Source organism: Scyliorhinus canicula, chromosome 12 (assembly GCF_902713615.1).
Source record: "Scyliorhinus canicula chromosome 12, sScyCan1.1, whole genome shotgun sequence".
Taxonomy (NCBI): Eukaryota; Metazoa; Chordata; class Chondrichthyes; order Carcharhiniformes; family Scyliorhinidae; genus Scyliorhinus; species Scyliorhinus canicula.
Genome location: NC_052157.1, coordinates 53,094,189 through 53,115,370, shown reverse-complemented (window position 1 = coordinate 53,115,370; position 21,182 = coordinate 53,094,189). Strand labels below are relative to the sequence as shown.

At 52.7% G+C, this 21,182-nt stretch overlaps 1 protein-coding gene across 1 annotated transcript in view; it reads left to right on the top strand.

The window, feature by feature from the left end:
• The window catches only part of nphs1 (NPHS1 adhesion molecule, nephrin), a 133,240-nt gene that overhangs the window by 83,092 nt on the left and 28,966 nt on the right, over nucleotides 1–21,182 (top strand). Inside the window, exons 16-19 of the mRNA XM_038813010.1 lie at nucleotides 895–1,035; nucleotides 7,098–7,219; nucleotides 16,449–16,611; nucleotides 18,978–19,134. Of these exons, the coding sequence (XP_038668938.1) occupies nucleotides 895–1,035; nucleotides 7,098–7,219; nucleotides 16,449–16,611; nucleotides 18,978–19,134 (583 nt within the window). The remainder of the gene's footprint in view (nucleotides 1–894; nucleotides 1,036–7,097; nucleotides 7,220–16,448; nucleotides 16,612–18,977; nucleotides 19,135–21,182) is intronic.

Genomic DNA, 21,182 nt, shown 5'->3' with positions numbered 1-21,182 from the left:
TGTCCAAAAATACCTGGGTCTCCTTGCCCATGAGTAACTGAAGGCTAACATGCAGGTACTGCGAGCTATTGGCAAACATTAGCCTTTATCGCAAGAGGATTTGAGGAGGGCGTACTGAGGTCTTCATTCAATTGTTGAGGATCTCGGTTGGACCGAACCTGGAGTATTCGGTGCAGATTGATCCCCTTACCTCAGAAAGACATTATTGCCATTGAGGAAGTTTCACCACACTCATTCCGGTTATGGTGGTACTGTCTTCCTGAGAGAGATTGGGAAAACCGGGGATCAGGGGAGCTCAGTCAATGAGTATGTTTAAAGCAGAGATTGACAGATTCCTGATGAACAATAACATTAAGGGTTAAGGGGGCACTGTGTGTGTGTGAGAGGCAGTGAAATTACCAGTCAGCCAATGATCCTATTGGATGATGGAGCAGCATTGATGGGCTGAAGGCCTCTACCTGGTCCTATGTTGAGACATGATGTCGGGGGATTGGCAGCTATCCACTTAGGGTGCCTCTCCTGTCCGGGAACATCATACTGTCCTTTCTGGAACATTGGGCGGGTTTCTCCGTCCCGCCGCACCAGATTTCTGAGTTCAGCATACCAGTGGGATGTTCCATTTTTCCGGCTGGTCAATGGGGTCTCCCATTGTGGGAAACCCCCGGACTGCCGGCAAAATGGAGCATCTCGAGGTGGAGAATTCAGTCTATTGTTCTCCAACGCGTGACTCTCCTCACTCTTATTCAGCTCCTGTTCTGAACCATTGATGCGGAGTGAGGAGGCAATCAGAATTCACCCAGATGGCCTCCTCCTGTCCTCGCTAATTGTGCCAGAGTTCCGGAATATTCTGAGCGGCCAGATTTCATTGCCCTGTGCTCAATGTGCCTTTTCCAGATGGACCGACCCGTCATCACCTCAGAGTGGATGGCTCGTTGGAGATCTGGAATCTGACCCGGTATGATGCGGGATTGTACAGGATCAACGTGAGAAACCAAGAGGGAGGGAGCGAGAGGATGCTGACACTCGATGTGAAATGTGAGTGAGGCGACTGAGCTCAATGGAGGAGAGATTTACTCTGTATCTAACCCCGTGTTGTCCTGTCCTGGGAGTGTTTGATGGGACAGTGTAGAGGGAGATTTACTCTGTATCTAACCCCGTGCTGTACCTGTCCTGCCAGTGTTTGATGAGGACAGTTTAGAGGGAGCTTTACTCTGTATCTAACCCCGTGCTGTGCCTGTCCTGCGAGTGTTTGATGAGGACAGTGTAGAGGGAGCTTTACTCTGTATCTAACCCCGTGCTGTATCTGTCCTGGGAGTGTTTGATGGGGACAGTGTAGCGGGAGCTTTACTCTGTATCTAACACAGTGCTGTATCTGTCCTGGGAGTGTTTGATGGGGACAGTGTAGAGGGAGCTTTACTCTGTATCTAACCCCGTGCTGTATCTGTCCTGGGAGTGTTTGATGAGGACAGTGTAGAGGGAGCTTTACTCTGTATCTGACCCTGTGGTGTACCTGTCCTGGGAGTGTTTGATGAGGAAAGTGTAGAGGGAGCTTTACTCTGTATCTGACCCTGTGCTGTATCTGTCCTGGGAGTGTTTGATGGGGACAGTGTAGAGGGAGCTTTACTCTGTATCTAACCCCGTGCTGTACCTGTCCTGGGAGTGTTTGATGGGGACAGTGTGGAGGGAGCTTTACTCTGTACCTGACCCCGTGCTGTATCTATCCTGGGAGTGTTTGATGGGGACAGTGCAGAGGGAGCTTTACTCTGTATCTAACTGTGGTGGTATGATTTGCATAGCTGTCTGCCATTGGTGCAGAACACCGGCTTACCATTGGCCCTGGTCGGCCATGTGCCTCTCGACCGATTGGTTGATACCCGTCATGTGATGGCTCTCCGATTGGTCGAGAGGCTGAGTTAACCACGCCTCCATACCGAGGTATAAATAGTCAGAACACCCAGCGGTCGTCCATTTACTGTAGCCAACCGCAGGGCTAACTTCTAGCTTATTAAAGCCTAACTTTTGTACAGCAACTCGTCTCGCGTTCGATTGATGGTTCATCAATTTAATAAGCTAGAATTTTGAAGATGGAGCTCCGGATCAAGCCCGAATGCCTCCACATCAGCCCGCAAACTCAGAACGCTTCAGACATTTTTCAACATTGGCTGGCAAGTCTCGAAGGATACCTGGCGTCTGCAAACAGCCCCCCCACCATGGCACAGAAGCTTCACATCCTCCACTCCAGCGTGGGATCGGCAGCCTACGCGATGATCAGGGAAGAGAAAGATTACGATGCGGCCATGCTTAAGCTGAACGGAGAGTTTCTTAAACCAGTCAACAGAGTATTCGCCTGACATCTGCTGGCCACCAGACAACAGCTCCCCGGTGAGTCATTAGACCAATTTTACAAGGCCCTCGCTGTCCTGGGCAGGAATTGCTCCTGCCTCCAAGTTTCAGCCACGGAGCACATGGAACTGCTGATCAGAGATGCTTATGTGGCTGGGATGCAGTCCCCCGCTAACCGCCAGCGGATGCTGGAGAAAGACGACCTCAGCTTAACTGAGGCACGGACTCTCTCCACCTCCCTGGAGGTCGCCGATTTAAACACCTGCGCCTATGTCCCCAGCCGCGCTGCATCACCCTGGGCCTCCTGGCACGCTTCCCCACAGTCATCCGCCGCTCCCGACCTCCCTCAGGCCTGCGCCGCGGTACGCCCCGACAAGTCCACGGGGCCCCGCTGCTATTTTTGTGGGTTTGTGAAACACCCTCGCCCGCGCTGCCCAGCCCGCTCCGCCCTTTGTAAAAGCTGCGGGAAGAAGGGCCACTTATCCTCCGTCTGCAGGGCCAAATCGGTCGCTGCTGTACCGCGCAGCGACCAGGGATCCCCCCCTCCGGGCCCTTGCTGGCCCCTCCAGTACGCCGCACCGATCTCTCCCCCCCCGCCCCTGGGCCCCTGCGCCCGGCCTGCGCGCCTCCCCCTCTCCTCCGGTCCCTTCCGGACCCCTAAGCGCACCACGCAACTCCCTCCTCGCCGCCCCCGGGCCCCTGCGCCTGGCCTGCGCGCCTCTCTGCCCCCGCTCTCAGCCACTCCGGTCGACCCGCCGGCACCGCTAACTCCGCCCCCTTCAACCACGAGGGCCCCGCGGGCGCTGCCATCTTGGGGCGCCGACTCCACGTGCGGGTCCTGGGCGCCGCCACCTTGGGGCCCCGACTCCACGTGCGGGTCCTGGGCGCCGCCATCTTGGGACCCCGACTCCACGTGCGGGTCCTGGGCGCCGCCACCTTGGGGCCCCGACTCCACGTGCGGGTCCTGGGCACCACCTTCCGGGACTGGCACGCAAGGGTCTGCCAGCACCTACTCGACCGACGACGACTGCGACGATGGCTCTTCTCCACGGCTTGCGGCCATTCAACTCGACCAGTCACGACCACGCACGCTCGCCAAAATGACAACGCTGATCCACCTCAACGGCCACGAGATGGGCTGCCTGCTGGACTCCGGGATCACGGAAAGCTTTGTTCACCCTGCCACGGTAAGACGCTGCGCGCTCCCTGTCCATCCTGTAAAACACAAAATCGGGTTAGCCTCAGGCTCGCACTCCGTCCGCATCACCGGCTGCTGCATCGCGGACCTCACGGTCCAAGGGAAGGTTTTTAAAAATGACAAACTCCTTGTCCTCCCTGACCTTTGCGCACCGGAACTCCTAGGACTGGACTTCCAGTGTAACCTGCAGAGCTTGACCTTCCAATTCGGCGGCCCTATACCCCCCCTCACTGTCTGCAGCCTCGCGTCCCTCAAAGTGGACCCCCCCTCCTTGTTTGCTAATCTCACCCCCGATTGCAAACCCGTCGCGACACGGAGCAGACGGTACAGCGCCCAGGGCCGGTCCTTCATCAGGTCCGAGGTCCAGAGGTTGCTGAAGGAAGGGGTCATCAATGGCAGCAACAGTCCCTGGCGAGCCCAAGTGCTGGTGGTCCGGACTGGGGAGAAAAACCGGATGGTCATCGACTATAACCAGACCATCAACCGGTTTACGCAACTGGACGCGTATCCTCTCCCCCGTATTTCCGCCATGGTAAACGATATCGCGAAATACAAAGTCTTCTCCACTGTGGACCTTAAGTCTGCCTACCACCAGCTTCCCATCCGCGTGAGTGACCGCAAGTACACCGCGTTCGAGGCTGATGGGCGCCTCTACCACTTCCTTAGGGTTCCATTTGGTGTCACAAATGGGGTCTCGGTCTTCCAACGGGAGATGGACCGAATGGTCGACAAGTACGGATTACGGGCTACCTTCCCGTATCTTGATAATGTCACCATCTGCGGCCACGATCAGCAGGACCATGACGCCAACCTCCAGAAATTCCACCAAACGGCAAAACTCCTTAACCTCACATACAATAAGGATAAGTGCGTGTTTAGCACCGACCATCTAGCCATCCTCGGCTACGTAGTGTGTAACGGAGTGATAGGCCCCGACCCCGAACGCATGCGCCCCCTGATGGAACTCCCCCTCCCCAATACCCTCAAATCCCTCAAACGCTGCCTGGGTTTCTTTGCTTACTACACCCAATGGGTTCCCAATTACGCCGACAAGGCCCGTTCCCTCATTCAAACCACGACCTTCCCGCCGTCGACAGAGGCCTGCCAGGCCTTTAGCCGCATCAAAGCGGACATCGCAAAGGCCATGATGCGCACCATTGACGAGTCTCTCCCCTTCCAGGTCGAGAGCGACGCATCAGAAGTTGCTCTGGCGGCCACCCTGAACCAAGTGGGCAGACCTGTGGCCTTCTTCTCCAGAACCCTCCAGGCTTCCGAACTCCGCCACCCCTCTGTGGAAAAGGAAGCCCAGGCCATAGTCGAAGCGGTGCGACATTGGAGGCACTATTTGGCCGGCAGGAGGTTTACCCTCCTCACAGACCAACGGTCAGTAGCCTTCATGTTTGATAATGCACAAAGGGGCAAAATCAAGAATGACAAGATCTTACGGTGGCGGATCGAGTTGTCCACGTACAACTATGAGATCTTGTATCATCCTGGGAAGCTCAATGAGCCTCCTGATGCCCTGTCCCGCGGTACCTGCGCCAGCGCGCAGATAGACCTCCTCCGCTCACTCCACGTGGACCTCTGCCATCCAGGGGTGACCCGTCGCTACCATTTCATTAAGGCCCGCAACCTGCCTTTCTCCATCGCGGAAGTCAGGACAGTAACTTGTGACTGCCACATCTGCGCAGAGTGCAAACCGCACTTCTACCGCACAACTGATCAAAGCATCCCGCCCCTTTGAACGTCTCAGCATTGACTTCAAGGGGCCCCTTCCCTCGAACAACCGCAACATTTACTTCCTGGCGGTAATCGACGAATACTCCCGCTTCCCCTTCGCAATTCCCTGCCCCGACATGACCACTTCGACCGTCATTAAGGCCCTCCTCTCCATCTTCTCCCTGTTCGGCTACCCCGCGTAGATATACAGCGATCGGGGGTCCTCATTTATGAGCGATGAGCTGTGTCAATTCCTGCTCAACAGGGGCATTGCCTCTAGCAGAACGACCAGCGATAACCCTCGAGGTAACGGGCAGGTCGAGCGGGAGAATGGTACCATCTGGAAGACCATACTACTGGCCCTACGGTCCAGAGATCTCCCTATTTCCCGATGGCAAGAGGTTATCCCCGATGCCCTACATTCTATCCGCTCACTCCTCTGTACCGCAACAAATCAGACACCTCATGAACGTCTTCTTGTTTTCCCCAGGAGGTCGTCCTCCGGATCCCCTCTCCCGACGTGGCTGGCCGCCCCCGGAACCATCTTGCACCGGAAGCATGTGCGGGTGCACAAGTCCGACCCGTTGGTGGAACAAGTCCAGTTACTCCACGCTAACCCGCAGTATGCGTATGTGGAGTACCCCAACGGTCGGCAGGACACGGTCTCCCTCCGGGACCTGGCACCCGCTGGCGTGCGGCCTTCGCCCCCTACACCACCGACCCCTCCCCCTGTTTTTTTTCCCCCAGCGCCCCACCCTGGCCACCCCTTCCCCATCCATGGCGTCTCCACAGCCAGCTCGGGTGACGGAGACTGTTCAAGGACCATCGCTCCCGGACTCCAGGACGTCAGCAGAACCACCACCATCGGCTGAACCGACATCACCTACTCCACTGCGGCGGTCTGCCAGAACATCACGGGCCACGAAAAGACTGATCGAATCGATTTAAAATAACAACAACTCCATGGACCTTGTTGTGAATTTTTGTACTATTGTTAATTGTCTGGGCCAGTGGGAAGCCAAAAAAATGTAATAAAAGAAAAGAGAAAATTGTTTTTCTCTCTCCCTTCTCTGGCTGCTACTCATACCACCAGTTCTCTCATCCTCCTCCCCCCCCCCCCCCCCCCCCGCCCCCGGCTCTCGTTGATACCCTCCCCCCCCCCCCCGGCTTCTTTCTCCGCAAGGGGTGAATGTGGTGGTATGATTTGCATAGCTGTCTGCCATTGGCCCTGGTCGGTCATGTGCCTCTTGACCGATTGGTTGAGACCAGTCATGTGACGGCTCTTCGATTGGTCGAGAGGCTGAGTTAACCACGCCTCCATACCGAGGTATAAATAGTCAGAACGCCACGCGGTCGTCCATTTACTGTAGTCGACCGCAGGGCTAACTTCTAGCTTATTAAAGCCTAACTTTTGTACAGCAACTCATCTCACGTTCGATTGATGGTTCATCACTAACCCTGTGCTGTACCTGTCCTGCGAGTGTTTGATGGGGACAGTGCAGAGAGAGCTTTACTCTGTATCTAACCCCGTGCTGTACCTGTCCTGGGAGTGTTTGATGGCGACAGTGTAGAGAGAGCTTTACTCTGTATCTAACCTCGTGCTGTAGCTGTCCTGGGAGTGTTTGAAGGGGACAGTGTAGAGAGGGCTTTACCCTGTATCTAACCCCGTGCTGTACCTGTCCTGGGAGTGTTTGATGGCGACAGTGTAGGAGTTTTTCACATATTTAGCTGGTGGTCTCTCTGTTGGGGGTATAATGTTACAATAACAGTATGTGTTGTGCTGTGTTACTGAGATTCTGTGCTGTCTGTTGGAATTGAATTTTGTTCTGACCCTCAGACTCGCCTCAAATATCTCATATTACTGACCCTGCAGAGGTGGACTTGGGAGGACGTATCGAGTTAATTTGTACCGCAGACACCAATCCTGTGATCAGCAATATGGTGACATGGAGGAGGACTGTAAGTGTGAAGGATTATTCATCCAGCCACAATATCACATTGTCCACATCTTAACCACAAAGAGCTGGAATATCCAGTCTGAAAACAACAGAACATCAGAGACAGGAACAGGAAGAGGCCATTCAGCGCCCTGAGCCTTAAAGAGAACTCTTGATGAGAAGGGACTGCTGACAGGTGTTTTACTAAGTGTTTTACTGGGTGTCCGATTGAAAGACCTTGTCATGCCCGACTTGGTGATGCGATGAGACCATTTCTCTCGTGAGATTCGTGATGCTCGGAATGCCTCGCGTGATCTCATGTGATGTCATGATTTGGATCTCGCCCTTGCTGGGCGAGTTCCAGATATAAATAGTTAAGGGAGCCATGAGGCAAATGTGTTGTCTCCCAATTCTCCTGACGCCCTGGAACTATGCCCGCCTCTGGGAGAGCTCGCCGTGGTGGTTTTTAAAACTGGTCCACACAAAAATGGATCAGATGTAACGGCACCTGGGTGGTCTTCCAGGCCTTTGGAGACCACTGGGTGGTCAAGGACAGCGCAGGGTGGCACCCAGGCTCTCCATCAGCCACCCAGGCACCAAGGCCCAGGTGGCCGGGTGGCACTGCCAGGCTGGCAGGGGCACCATCAAGATGGCAGCGCCAGTGTGCCGGAGTGCCGGGGTGGCACTGAGAAGGGCCAGAGCCTGAGGTGGGCTGTGCCTATGAAAGAGGGAATGGTGGGTGGGGTGGCTATGAAGCATGTGGCGGTGAAGGGAACACCGGAAGGTTGGGGTGGGGTGAAGGGTGCGGGTCCTCGAAGAGGGTGTGGGGAGGTCTGAAAAACGGGGGAAGAGGGCCGCCAGCAACTGCGCAGCAGTGTGTCCTCACTTGGGAGAGCTGTGCCGGGTGTGATATTTCCCGTGGGTGGGGGGTATGGGGAATCCTCAAGCTCACATGATAACTGGGGTGTCCTTTCAACATGGTGGCCCGATCTCTGAGGAACCGGTCTCGTCAGTCAGTTCAGCTCTCCAATGATGAAAACATTTCGAAAGGCACGATTCTCAAGCCTTGTTGCGCTGTTGCTCAAGCAAAATGAGGCCGGTGAATAGCGGGAGAGGCCAAAAATGAGAATTGTGCGAGGCGCTGGGATTGACGCCCCAGTGCTTGGTGTGGGTCCCTCGGCTGACTGGCGGGGCACGCTTCGAAGTCATGGGCGTCCACGGGAAGATGGGAAGGGCGGGGAGGCAGGGGTGGAGGTGAAGGGGGGTGGGGGGTGGAAGTCACAGCGGCATCGTACTGGTTGTCCTCAGGGTTTTTAATGTGTCACAGGTGTTCAACAATTCCCCCTCTCCCGATGGTGCCGTCCCACTCTCTCCAACCTCCCCTCACCCCCACCCCTCCTCCCTAAATGCCCCCCCCCCACCCTCTCCCTCTCCACTGGTACCCACAGTGATCCTCAATGTGTTTCACCTTCCTTGCTCTACCCCTACATCTCGGTGTCTCCCCAGGATGCATGTCTGAGGTGGAGGCAGCCAGCTGCCTATCTCATCCCGTAGTCGTCGATGCCCCTGGCGGGCATCCTCTGGGGGCTCTGTGGCCGGATGGCCCTGCACACTTGTTGACGGCACATATAAAGCCGTGCCACCCTGTCCCATGTGCTGACCTTGAGATGTGGCCTCATCAGAGGGGTGGAACATGAGGGAACTGGTGGCCACCATCCTCACTTCATGGGACCGGGTTGGCATCCAGTGCCCCCTCCTGCCGCTCGGTGCCAATAGGGCCCCGGGGTTCACTTTGGGACGGAGGTGCAGCTGGCCCGAACCCAGCTGCCCCTGCATCATCTGGCTCTGCCACTCTGGCATCTCCCCAATGTCTACACCAAGGTGTTGAAGCTCTCAACGATGCTCCTCAGTGATTGGGACATGCTCTGCAGCAACTCGGCAATGCCCACCTGTGTCTGGGACCAGCAATGCAGGCAGTGCCTCAGCGCCCTGCAACACTTCATCAAGGTCAGCCTGGGACTGGGTCCCATTCCCTAGCGAGGCAGACATTCTGCTGAGCCCCTCAGCCATGGCTGTCACCGACTGCGTAATGCCTTGAACACCTGCACTAGGGTGCCGAAGTCATGCACCAGGCTCTCCACTGCTGTCACCCGTGCTGTGATGGCCTCGGTGCCACTCACTGCCAACGACATCTCCTGGCCCCAAAACTTCTCAGACTCCTCCAATCGGCTATGGACCTGCTGGAGTGTCGCTGACATCTCTCTCTGAATGTTCTGGCTGCTCCCTAATGTCTCCTTCAGCTCCGGGCTGACCACTTCCACAGCATCAGGCTGGGACCCAGCTGGGTCATGGGATCCAGCAGGCCTCCGACTGCTGTCTCGCCTGGGGGTTCCTGCCTCTACCTGACGTACATCAGCAGCTGTGTGGTACTCACCAGATTGTGCCCCAGAAGCCTGACCACCAACATTTCCCACCGAGCTGAGTGTATCTGTGCTGGCAGAGGGTGGGGATTGTTAGACGCTGAGCTGCTGTTGTATAAAGAGTCAAAAGGTACTGTTCCTTTTGCAAACACCTTTATTTCACTTTAACAGACCCTTCACATCACCTGAGACAAAGGCTACCTGAATCCCCTTTACATAATCAGTGTCAATTATTGAATACTTAACTTCACAGCTCCAGGGCCCCAGGTTCGATTCCCGGCTTGGGTCACTCTCTGTGCGGAGTCTGCACGTTCTCCCCTTGTTTGTGTGGGTTTCCTCCGGGTGCTCCGGTTTCCTCCCACAGTCTAAAGATGTGCGGGTTAGGTGGATTGGCCTTGCTAAATTGCCATTTAGTCGTCCAAAAAGGTTAGTGGGGTTATTGGGTTACGGGGTTAGGGTGGAGGCGTGGGCTTGAGTAGGGTTCTCTTTCCAAGGGTCGGTGCAGACTCGATGGCCTGAATGGTCTCCTTCTGCACTGTAAATTCTATGATTAACAGAAATGAGACAACTAATTGGAATGTCTCCCAACCCATTACTTAACAGTCTTCCTTTCCTTGGAGAAAAAAAATATTAGGTGAAAACAAAATTACAAGAAACTCAAAAAACACACACACAATTTCCCCTCATTCTTTTTTCCCATTTTTTTTTGGAAGAAAAAAATACAGTCACAGAAACAAGAGCCCTTCATTAACAATATCCAAACGTTTCAGTGAACTAGCCCCTCTAAAACAGTCTGAAAATTGATAGCTACTGTCGACCCATTTAATTTTTGCTATTTCCCCTCTGTCCAACATCTGCTTCAAACTTGCGATGTCTATCCTTAACCTTTCTTCATTGACACTTTAGAGTGCACATTTTCCCAAAGGTATTTATTGTCAATGTGACAGTCGGTATATTCCCCAAATCCCCAATGCCAAAATTTCCATCAATATCAGATATATAAAAGGCCATATCCACCGCCTCTACAAGGCTTCACATCTCAGCAGCCAAAGTGCTTTTGACCACTCTCCTTTTTTCTTTGTTTCCCACACAAGAAGGCGACATTTACCATTGTTCCCCAAAAGGAAAATTATAAAACCTCCTGCGCTTGAAACCCCATCACATAAATTTGCATGGGACGCATGAGTTTCAAGTGCCGAAGGTCACCTATAACCGAGAACCTCAAAACACACTCCTGCATTTTTAGTTTGACCAACGCTTCATTTGTTCTTATTATGTCTTCCACTTTGGGATCATTCATTTTTGTACTCAACTCTAAGACATCAAAACTCATGTCCGGTCTAATCTGTCTACCTAGCCCAGGCATTATCAAACTTGGGGCAGCGACCCGCAGGTGGGTCGTGGGCGGGTGTTGGGAGCCGTCCATTGCGGCACTCCCGATTGCGCAAATCTGTGCACAACAGCCGCAGCAGCCTGCTGTTAATAACGCGGCTGCAAGCGGCCTTCAAAATGGCCGCGAACATGTAAACAAAATGCGGCCGCACTGAGCATGCGTGCCAGATCATCGCGCGCATGCGCACAACTATGCATATGTGCGCCGATGATCGAGCACGCATTTTCAGTTTCATGTGTGCTTTCTTCATCGTCGGTCTGCTCAGAAGCAAAGATACACTTGAGACAACATCCGTGCTAATGAAATGATTCACTTCGGCAATATTGCAGGGGATCACCACTCTTTTCAGCGACTTCAGAGTATTATCATCCCCAAACCTGAAACTTGTGGAACTTTCAAATTCCTTAACCTTGTTACGATTTTCAGCATTCAAGGAGTCCAGGTAACATTTTAACCAGTCAATTCCACACACAGTAGATGTGCAGCCACAGTCCAATACAGCACAATTGAAGCATTCTGCAACCCACATTACCAGCATAAAACTGCTTGTTTATAGGACAATGTCTTCTATCTGGTCATTATTTTTTTCCTCTTCTGACTCTTCCATGTCATGTGCCACTTCAAACACTCTATTATAGCGTGTTGAACAGTTGAAAGCATAATAATATTGAAAGTCACATTGAAAACATTGATTTATCATACCCGGGCATTTCTGGGTTCATCTTCCTATTGCAGGTTCTAACTGGGTTTCTGTCTTCATAATTTCCGGGTACTGATCTCCTTCTATAGTCTTGGAACCTGTTTGTAGCCATGCGATTTCACCATCCTGTTACTAGTGTATCTTCCATATTCTGCTTTATTGCAGGCTGACCTATTTGGGTCATCAGAGCCATCGGAATCGAATGTTTCCCCAGAAACATTTTTAATGCTTCTGTCATCTGATCGAATCTTATCCTCAAACTGAACTCCTGTCAAAACCAAGAGCCTATCCATGTTGCTCACTCTGGCTCAGTCAAGTAATTTAAAGGCCAACACAGACTGTGGAAATTCCAGGTTGTGTTTCTGCAGCTTTTTATAAAGTCTGCCAAATTCCATTATATAGTCTTCCATAGAACATAGAACATAGAACACTACAGCACAGTACGGGCCCTTCGGCCCTCGATGTTGCGCCGACCTGTGAAACCATCTGAAGCCTATCTGACCTACACTATTTCATTTTCATCCATATGTCTATCCAGTGACCACTTAAATGCCCTTAAAGTTGGCGAGTCTACTACTATTGCAGGCAGGGCGTTCCACACCCCTACTACTCTCTGAGTAAAGAAACTGCCTCTGACATCTGTCCTATATCTATCACCCCTCAATAGATAAATCCTCTATTTTCCAGAACTTATCAAAACCCGACCATGCTTCATATGCACTTAACATGTCATCCTTTTTATCCTTCTTATCTATATAATGTAATAGAGTCTCCAGACCGTCTTCTAAGTCTAACTCTTCCAATTCCAGCTCAGAAAACACTTTGCTTCGGATTTTATTGTCATAAGGTAGAGAAAGAGCCAATTCCATACCTTGTTTTCTCTTTCCCAAGGCAGTTACCTTAGTCCACATAACTACTGCACTTCTCCATTGGTCGTACATTCCCCTTTCAGAAAATTAAGTGGGTGGTCATACCCGGCCATCTTTATCCTAGATTCAGCCATTACTTTTTTTTTCTTCTCACTCACTCCTTGGTTTGGGCTGGAAAAGTTGTATCTTTCAACCCTTCACATTTGCACAGCAACCGTCCTCTGCTACCATTTGTTAGACGTTTAGCTGCTGTTGTATAAAGAGTTAAAGGTCCTGCTCCTTTCACAAACACCTTTATTTCACTTTAAAATACTCTGTACAAAACTCTATCTTCACATCACCTGACACAAAGGCCACCTGACGCCTCTTTACATAATCAGTGTCAATTATTGGATACTTAACATAAATGAAACAACCAATTGGAATGTCTCTTAACCCATTAGTCAACAAGGATGACAGCTGTGAAGCCTCAATTGTGTCTTCCTCGGAGCTCCCCTCCGAGGTGGTCTCCTGGGAGTCAGGAGAGGGGGCCAGCCGGGATGGACCGGCGCCGTCGGCTGGAGAACCTGCAGGAGAATGGACATGTGGTCAGTGGGAGGGATGGGTCAGTCTGTATGGCAATAACAACTCACTTTGACAAGTCCTCTGGGTGGAGTCCGGTGGATCCTCACCTTTGCGGCATCTGCCAGCCTCCGTGTGGCTGACAGATCTGTCCTCGGCCACACCTGTCACCTCCAGGGCCCATTCCTCCAAGGTGGTGAGGATCCGTATGTTCGGCACGCCTCCGCCAGTCTGTGCCCTCTCCCGGTGATTGTGGGAGAGCTCCTCCTGCGGTAACACAGAGGGGCCATCATTAGCCCCGTATGTGGTTCACAGTGATTGGAGGGCTTGGTGGGGTTGTAGGAAGAGGGAGGTGAAAGGAGAGGGGTGGAGGGAGGGTTGAGGGTCGCATGGAGAGTTGGGCGGGAGCTGGATGCTGGACTGGCCTCCAGTGCAGGAAAAAGGTCAACGACCTAAACTGGGCAGCACGAGTGAGTAGACACCAACGTCCCACCCCCACTCCCCCTCTGAGACCTTTCCGCCCCATGCGAGCATCCACCCCCCAACTCTCCATGTGACACCCACCCCTCCCTCCACCCCCTCCCACATCAACACCCCCCACCCCACCCGACCCTTCCTCAACATCCCCCCCCCCTCCACCACTGTGAACCACACATGTGGCTAACGATGCCCTCTGTGTGTCTCCTCAGGAAAAGCTCTTCCAGCTGGGAGAGGACCCAGACTGGCGGTGGTGTGCCGGACATCAAACTCCTTTGAGGAGCCCTGGAGGTGATGGGGTGACCGAGGACAGGGCGGTCACTCACGCAAAGGCTGGCAGATGCCGCAAAGCTGAGGAGCCAGCAGGCTCTACCCGGAGGACTTGTCAAACATGAATACTGATCGCCTTACTGACTGACCCATCCATCCCACTGACCACATGTCCATTCTGCCACAGGTCCTCCAGCTGACTGGGTTGCCCCATCCCACGTGGCCCTCCTCTCCTGACTCCGAGAACACCTCAGAGGAGAGCTCCGTGTATGTCACAGTAATAGTCGCAGCACAGCTGTTATCCCCACCCTCCGCCAGTGCAGATACACACATCTCAGTGGGACATGTTAGCGGTCAGGCTTCTGGGGCACAATCTGGTGAGCACCACACTGCTGATGATGTTGATCAGGTGGAGGCAGGAACCCCCAGGCGAGACAGCAGTCGGAGGTCCTCTGGATGCCAGGACCCAGCCAGGTCCCAGCCTGATTGTGAGCCTGTGGAAGAGGTTTTCCCGGAGCTGATGGAGATGTTAGGGTGCAGACGGGGCAGTCAGAGGGAGATGTCAGTGTCACTCAAGCAGGCCCATAGCCAATTGGAGGAATCCCAGAAGCTATGAGCGCAGATGTCATTGACAATGAGTGGCACAGAGGTCAACACTGCTGAGGTGTTGACTGCAGTGGAGAGCCTGGTGCACTATATTGGCACCATTAGCGAAGGTGTCCAAGGTGTTGCACAGTCGGTGACGACCATGGCTGAGGGTCGAGGCAGAATGGCTGACTTCTTGGGGTTGTCACCCAGTAGCAGGCTGACCTTGATGAGGTTCTGTGGGACATGCCTCAGTCCCAGGTGGGCATGGCCGAGGTGCTGCAGAGCTTGTCCCAGTCGCAGGTGGGCATTGATGAGGTGCTGCAGAGTATGTCCCAGTCCCAGTCACTGAGGAACATCGCCGAGGGCGTTGACACGATGGTGCAGACCATGGGGGAACTGTTGGCAGATGATGCAGGGGCAGCCAGGGCTCGAACCAGCGGCCCCCCCATCCCAAGTTGAACCCCAGGGCCCAATGGGCACCAAGCCGAAGAGGGGGCGCTGGGTACTAACCTGGACCCATCCCATGGAGTTGGTGATGATGGTCATCAGCTCCCCTGAGTGCCACCCCTCTGATGAGGCCGTGTCTCACAGCCAATACATGGGACAGGGCGGCACGGCTGAGCATGAGCTGCCGATAAATGAGCCAGGGCCCTCTGGCCTCAGAGCCCCCAGCGGGTGCCCGAAGGGGCATTGAAGGCCACAGGATGAGGAAAGCAGCTGGCTGCCTCCACCTCAGATGTGCATCCTGGGGACACACCTAGACGCAGGGCCAAGCACATCGAGGATTACTGAGGGCACCGGGGGGGGGGTTGGAAAGGGGGTTAGACGGCTGGGGGTGGGGGAGGGCCAGCGCCGTTGGGAATATGGGGAATTGTAAAACACAATAAACACCTCTGTTCACTACTGATATGATGTCTGTCACTTTCTTCAGCAATGCGGTCTGACCTCAGAATCCTTAATCTGTTTCTCCAGTTATCCCCTCTCCCCCTCTTCCCTGGGCACTCACCCACCCTCCGGCCGTGGGCACGTCTCCGGAGTTGTGCCCCATCCGCTGGGTGTTCGGATGTTGGCTGCTGTGTGTGTGGTGTTGCCTCCCGCAGTGTTCAGTCACAGGGTTCAGGCATCAAGGTGTGATTGGGATGCTGGACAATGACTCCCACAAGCTACATGGCCTGCCCACCCACAGGGAACCACTTGGGTTGTGTGAAGTGCTCACCTAACCACGGTTGCCAGTTCCCTATTAGCGATAGCCTTCAGCTGCACGGCCAGAGGCCTCAGCAGTCGGTGGATGTTATTGGTGGTCAGTGGGGCAGACGGGCAAGGACAAGGGTTGTCCCTCGAACTGGTGTACACGATCCAGGGGTTGGCATGGTGGTGCCATGCGCGGTTGCTGCCCGGTTGCCCCCACTAGCTCCTCCCCCACCCTCCCATTGCAGCCCACCCCTGAGGAGGGTCCCCCACTCCCAGTCGGAGTTCCCCCATCCCCCACCGAGCACAGGGGCAGGAGGCCCAGCACCCCCGGGCTCTTTACCTGAGCAAAGATGGCTACTCACCTCCTCGGCTCCCCACAGAAACCCTTCCGAAGGTTCATGTTTTTCAAAAGGAGTACTAATCGGCGGCAGTGTGACCACTTGCTGGGGAAGCCGCTGAATGACGGGAGGCTGTTGGATATGGGGTGGCTCTCGTTAATTGTATGGAAATAGGGCTTAAGTGGTGATAACTAGTTTCTCACCACACTGCAGCGAGATCCCGATTTCGCCTACGTGAGCGGGCTGATTGCATCGTGAACTGTTTGGCGCCTGGCGCGGTTCTCGTTTTCAGCCTCTTCCGCTATTTACCGGCCTTGATTCACTTGACCAGGAGCGCAACGAGGTCGGAAAATCGCACCCTTCAAAATGTTCCCGTCAAATCGCGCCCTCAGTTTTTTTTATGACCGCTCTTAACTCCATTGGTTCTTTTCTCCTGTTGCCCAGGGTGACGGAAGGGAAGTGACTCCCAGCGACCAGGTTTTCCTGAATGAAACGACTAAACTTGTTATTGCGGGAGCAAAGCGAGGAGATGCTGGAAGTTACGAATGCTCGGCAGACAACGGGATCCCACCAGTGGCTACAGCGAGAGCCCAGCTTATTGTTCGATGTAAGAGAGCGCCCAATGGTACCCACAGATCAGGGACTCTCCTCCGTGGCATTCGCTTCAAAACCCTGTTTCATGCTGTGTGGCACCAGAGAGCCCCTGCCGCAAACTGGCATGAATGATTTTGGCCTCGATCGTGGAGGAGCTTTCAGAACAATCTGTCCCCACTCCCTGAGCAGATTTCTCCTGGTCACTCTCTGGAGATGAGGGATTTACACCCACTCTCGCCACTCACAGGACCAGTGCTCCAATCCCACTCTGACTGTCTCCACATTGTGTGTGACTTGATTCTGGTCCTCTCCCAGTGTCCACACAGTAGCACAAAACACAACTAGTGTAAGAACAGGAATAGAGCAATGGTGAGAACAGGATTAGCACTAGTTCACAGGACAGTGTCGAGCGAGCTTTACTCTGTATCTCACCCCGTGCTGTACCTGTCCTGGGAGTGTTTGATGGGGACAGTGTAGAGGGAGCTTTACTCTGTATCTCACCCCGTGCTGTACCTGTCTTGGGAGTGTTTGATGGGGACAGTGTAGAGGGAGCTTTACTCTGTATCTCACCCTGTGCTGTACCTGTCCTGGGAGTGTTTGATGGGGACAGTGTAGATGGAGCTTTACTCTGTATCTAACCCCATGCTGTACCTGTCCTGGGAATGTTTGATGGGGACAGTGCAGAGGGAGCTTTACTCTGTATCTAACCCGTGCTGTACCAGTCCTGGGAGTGTTTGATGGGGACAGTGTGGAGGGAGCTTTACTCTGTATCTAACCCTGTGCTGTACCTGTCCTGGGAATGTTTGATGGGGACAGTGTACAAGGAGCTTTACTCTGTATCTAACCCCGTGCTGTACCTGTCCTGGGAGTGTTTGATGGGGACAGTGTGGAGGGAGCTTTACTCTGTATCTAACCCCGTGCAGTACCTGTCCTGGGAGTGTTTGATGGGGACAGTGTACAAGGAGCTTTACCCTGTATCTAACCCCGTGCTGTACCTGTCCTGAGAGTGTTTGATGGGGACAGTGTAGAGGGAGCTTTCCTCTGTATCTAACCCTGTGCTGTAACTGTCCTGGGAGTTACTGATGGGGACAGTGTAGAGGGAGCTTTACTCTGTATCTAACCCCATGCTGTACCTGTCCTGGGAGTGTTTGATGGGAACAGTGTAGAGGGAGCTTTACTCTGTATCTAACCCTGTGCTGTATCTGTCCTGGGAGTGTTTGATGGGGACAGTGTACAAGGAGCTTTACTCTGTATCTAACCCCGTGCTGTACCTGTCCTGAGAGTGTTTGATGGGGACAGTGTAGAGGGAGCTTTACTCTGTATCTAACCCTGTGCTGTAACTGTCCTGGGAGTTACTGATGGGGACAGTGGAGAGGGAGCTTTACTCTGTATCTAACCCCATGCTGTACCTGTCCTGGGAATGTTTGATGGGGACAGTGCAGAGGGAGCTTTACTCTGTATCTAACCCCGTGCTGTACCTGTCCTGGGAGTGTTTGATGGGGACAGTGTGGAGGGAGCTTTACTCTGTATCTAACCCTGTGCTGTACCTGTCCTGGGAATGTTTGATGGGGACAGTGTACAAGGAGCTTTACTCTGTATCTAACCCTATGCTGTACCTGTCCTGGGAGTGTTTGATGGGGACAGTGTGGAGGGAGCTTTACTCTGTATCTAACCCCGTGCTGTACCTGTCCTGGGAGTGTTTGATGGGGACAGTGTACAAGGAGCTTTACCCTGTATCTAACCCCGTGCTGTACCTGTCCTGAGAGTGTTTGATGGGGACAGTGTAGAGGGAGCTTTCCTCTGTATCTAACCCTGTGCTGTAACTGTCCTGGGAGTTACTGATGGGGACAGTGTAGAGGGAGCTTTACTCTGTATCTAACCCCATGCTGTACCTGTCCTGGGAGTGTTTGATGGGAACAGTGTAGAGGGAGCTTTACTCTGTATCTAACCCTGTGCTGTATCTGTCCTGGGAGTGTTTGATGGGGACAGTGTGGAGGGAGCTTTACTCTGTATCTAACCCTGTGCTGTACCTGTCCTGGGAGTGTTTGATGGGGACAGTGTACAAGGAGCTTTGCTCTGTATCTAACCCCGTGCTGTACCTGTCCTGGGAGTGTTTGATGGGGACAGTGTAGAGGGAGCTTCACTCTGTATCTAACCCCGTGCTGTACCTGTCCTGAGAGTGTTTGATGGGGACAGTGTACAAGGAGCTTTACTCTGTATCTAACCCCGTGCTGTACCTGTCCTGAGAGTGTTTGATGGGGACAGTGTAGAGGGAGCTTTACTCTGTATCTAACCCTGTGCTGTACCTGTCCTGGGTGTGTTTGGTGGGCCAGTACAGAGGGAACTCTGATTCACTGATAATTGTGATGTTTTTTACAGTTAAACCGGAGATACAGAAAGGTGTGGATTTGAGCAAGGTAGCAGTGGTCGGTGATGGGACCTCCATGGCCACACTGAACTGCAAGGCTGAGGGAATCCCGGATGTTGAATTCTACTGGGCAAAACATGGAGTGACCTTGGATCCAAATCATCCCAGGTCTGGGAAGTAGTGAGATATGGGTGAATGTGGAATTTAATCCCTGGTTGAAATGTGACATCTTCTTTGTATTTGATACTGTGTACATAGAACATAGAACAATACAGCACAGAACAGGCCCTTCGGCCCTCGATGTTGTGCCGCGCATTGTCGGAAACCAAGATCAAGCTATCCCACTCCCTGTCATTCTGGTGTGCTCCATGTGCCTATCCAATAACCGCTTGAAAGTTCCTAAAATGTCCGACTCCACTATCACAGCAGGCAGTCCATTCCACACCCTAACCACTCTCTGAGTAAAGAACCTACCCCGGACATCCCTCCTATATCTCCCACCCTATACCTTATAGTTATGCCCCCTTGTAACAGCTACATCCACCCGAGGAAATAGTCTCTGAACGTACACTCTTTCTATCCCCCTCATCATCTTATAAACCTCTATTAAGTTGCCTCTCATCCTCCTCCGCTCCAAAGAGAAAAGCCCTAGCTCCCTCAGCCTTTCCTCATAAGACCTATCCTTCAAACCAGGCAGTATCCTGGTAAATCTCCTTTGCACCCTTTCCAATGCTTCTATATCCTTCCCATAATGAGGTGACCAGAACTGCACACAATACTCCAAATGTGGTCTCACCAGGGTCATGTATAGTTGCAGCACAACCCCATGGCTCTTAAACTCAAGCCCCCTGTTAATAAACGCTAACACACTATAAGCCTTCTTCACGGCTCTATCTACTTGAATGGCAACTTTCAGAGATCTGTGGACATGAACTCCAAGATCTCTCTGTTCCTCCACATTCCTCAGAACCCTGCCGTTGACCCTGTAATCCACACTCAAATTTTTTCTACCAAAATGAATCACCTCACACTTATCAGTTTAAACGCCATCTGCCATTTTTCGGCTCAGCTCTGCATCCTATCAATGTCTCTTTGCAGTTTACAACATCCCTCCACCTTATCCACTACTCCACCAATCTTGGTGTTAGCAGAAAATTTACTGACCCACCCTTCAGCCCCCTCCTCCAAGTCATTGATAAAAATCACAAATAGCAGAGGACCCCAGCACTGATCCCTGTGGTACATCGCTGGTAACTGGTCTCCAGTCTGAAAATTTTCCATCCACCACCACCCTCTGTCTTCTATGTGATAGCCAGTTACTTATCCAATTGGCCAAATTTCCTTCTATCCCACACCTCCTTACTTTCTTCATGAGCCTACCATGGGGCGCCTTATCAAACGCCTTACTAAAATCCATGTATATGACATCTACTGCTCTACCTTCATCTACACACTTAGTTACCTCCTCAAAGAATTCAATCAAATTTGTGAGGCAAGACTTACCCTTCATGAATCCGTGTTGACTATCCCGGATTAAGCTGCATCTTTCCAAATGGTCATAAATCCTATCCTTCAGGACCTTTTCCATTAACTTACCGACCACCGAAGTAAGACTAACTGGCCTATAATTACCAGGGTCATTCCTATTCCCTTTCTTGAACAGAGGAACAACATTCGCCACTCTCCAGTCCTCTGGCACTATCCCCGTGGACAGTGAGGACCCAAAGATCAAAGCCAAAGGCTCTGCAATCTCATCCCTTGCCTCCCAAAGAATCCTTGGATATATCCCATCTGGCCCAGGGGACTTGTCGACCCTCAGGTTTTTCAAAATTGCTAATACATCCTTCCTCAGAACATCTACCTCCTCCAGCCTACCCGTCTGTATCACACTCTCATCCTCAAAAACATGGCCCCTCTCCTTGGTGAACACCGAAGAAAAGTATTCATTCAACGCCTCTCCTATTTCTTCTGACTCCATGCACAAGTTCCCACTATTATCCTTGACCGGCCACACCCTCAACCTGGTCATTCTTTTATTTCTCACATAAGAGTAAAAAACCTTGGGGTTTTCCTTGATCCGACCCCCCAAGGACTTCTCATGCCCTCTCCTAGCTCTCCTAAGCCCTTTTTTTTTAGCTCATTCCTTGCTACCTTGTAACCCTCAAGCGACCCAACTGAACCTTGTTTTCTCATCCTTACATACTCTCCCTTTTTCC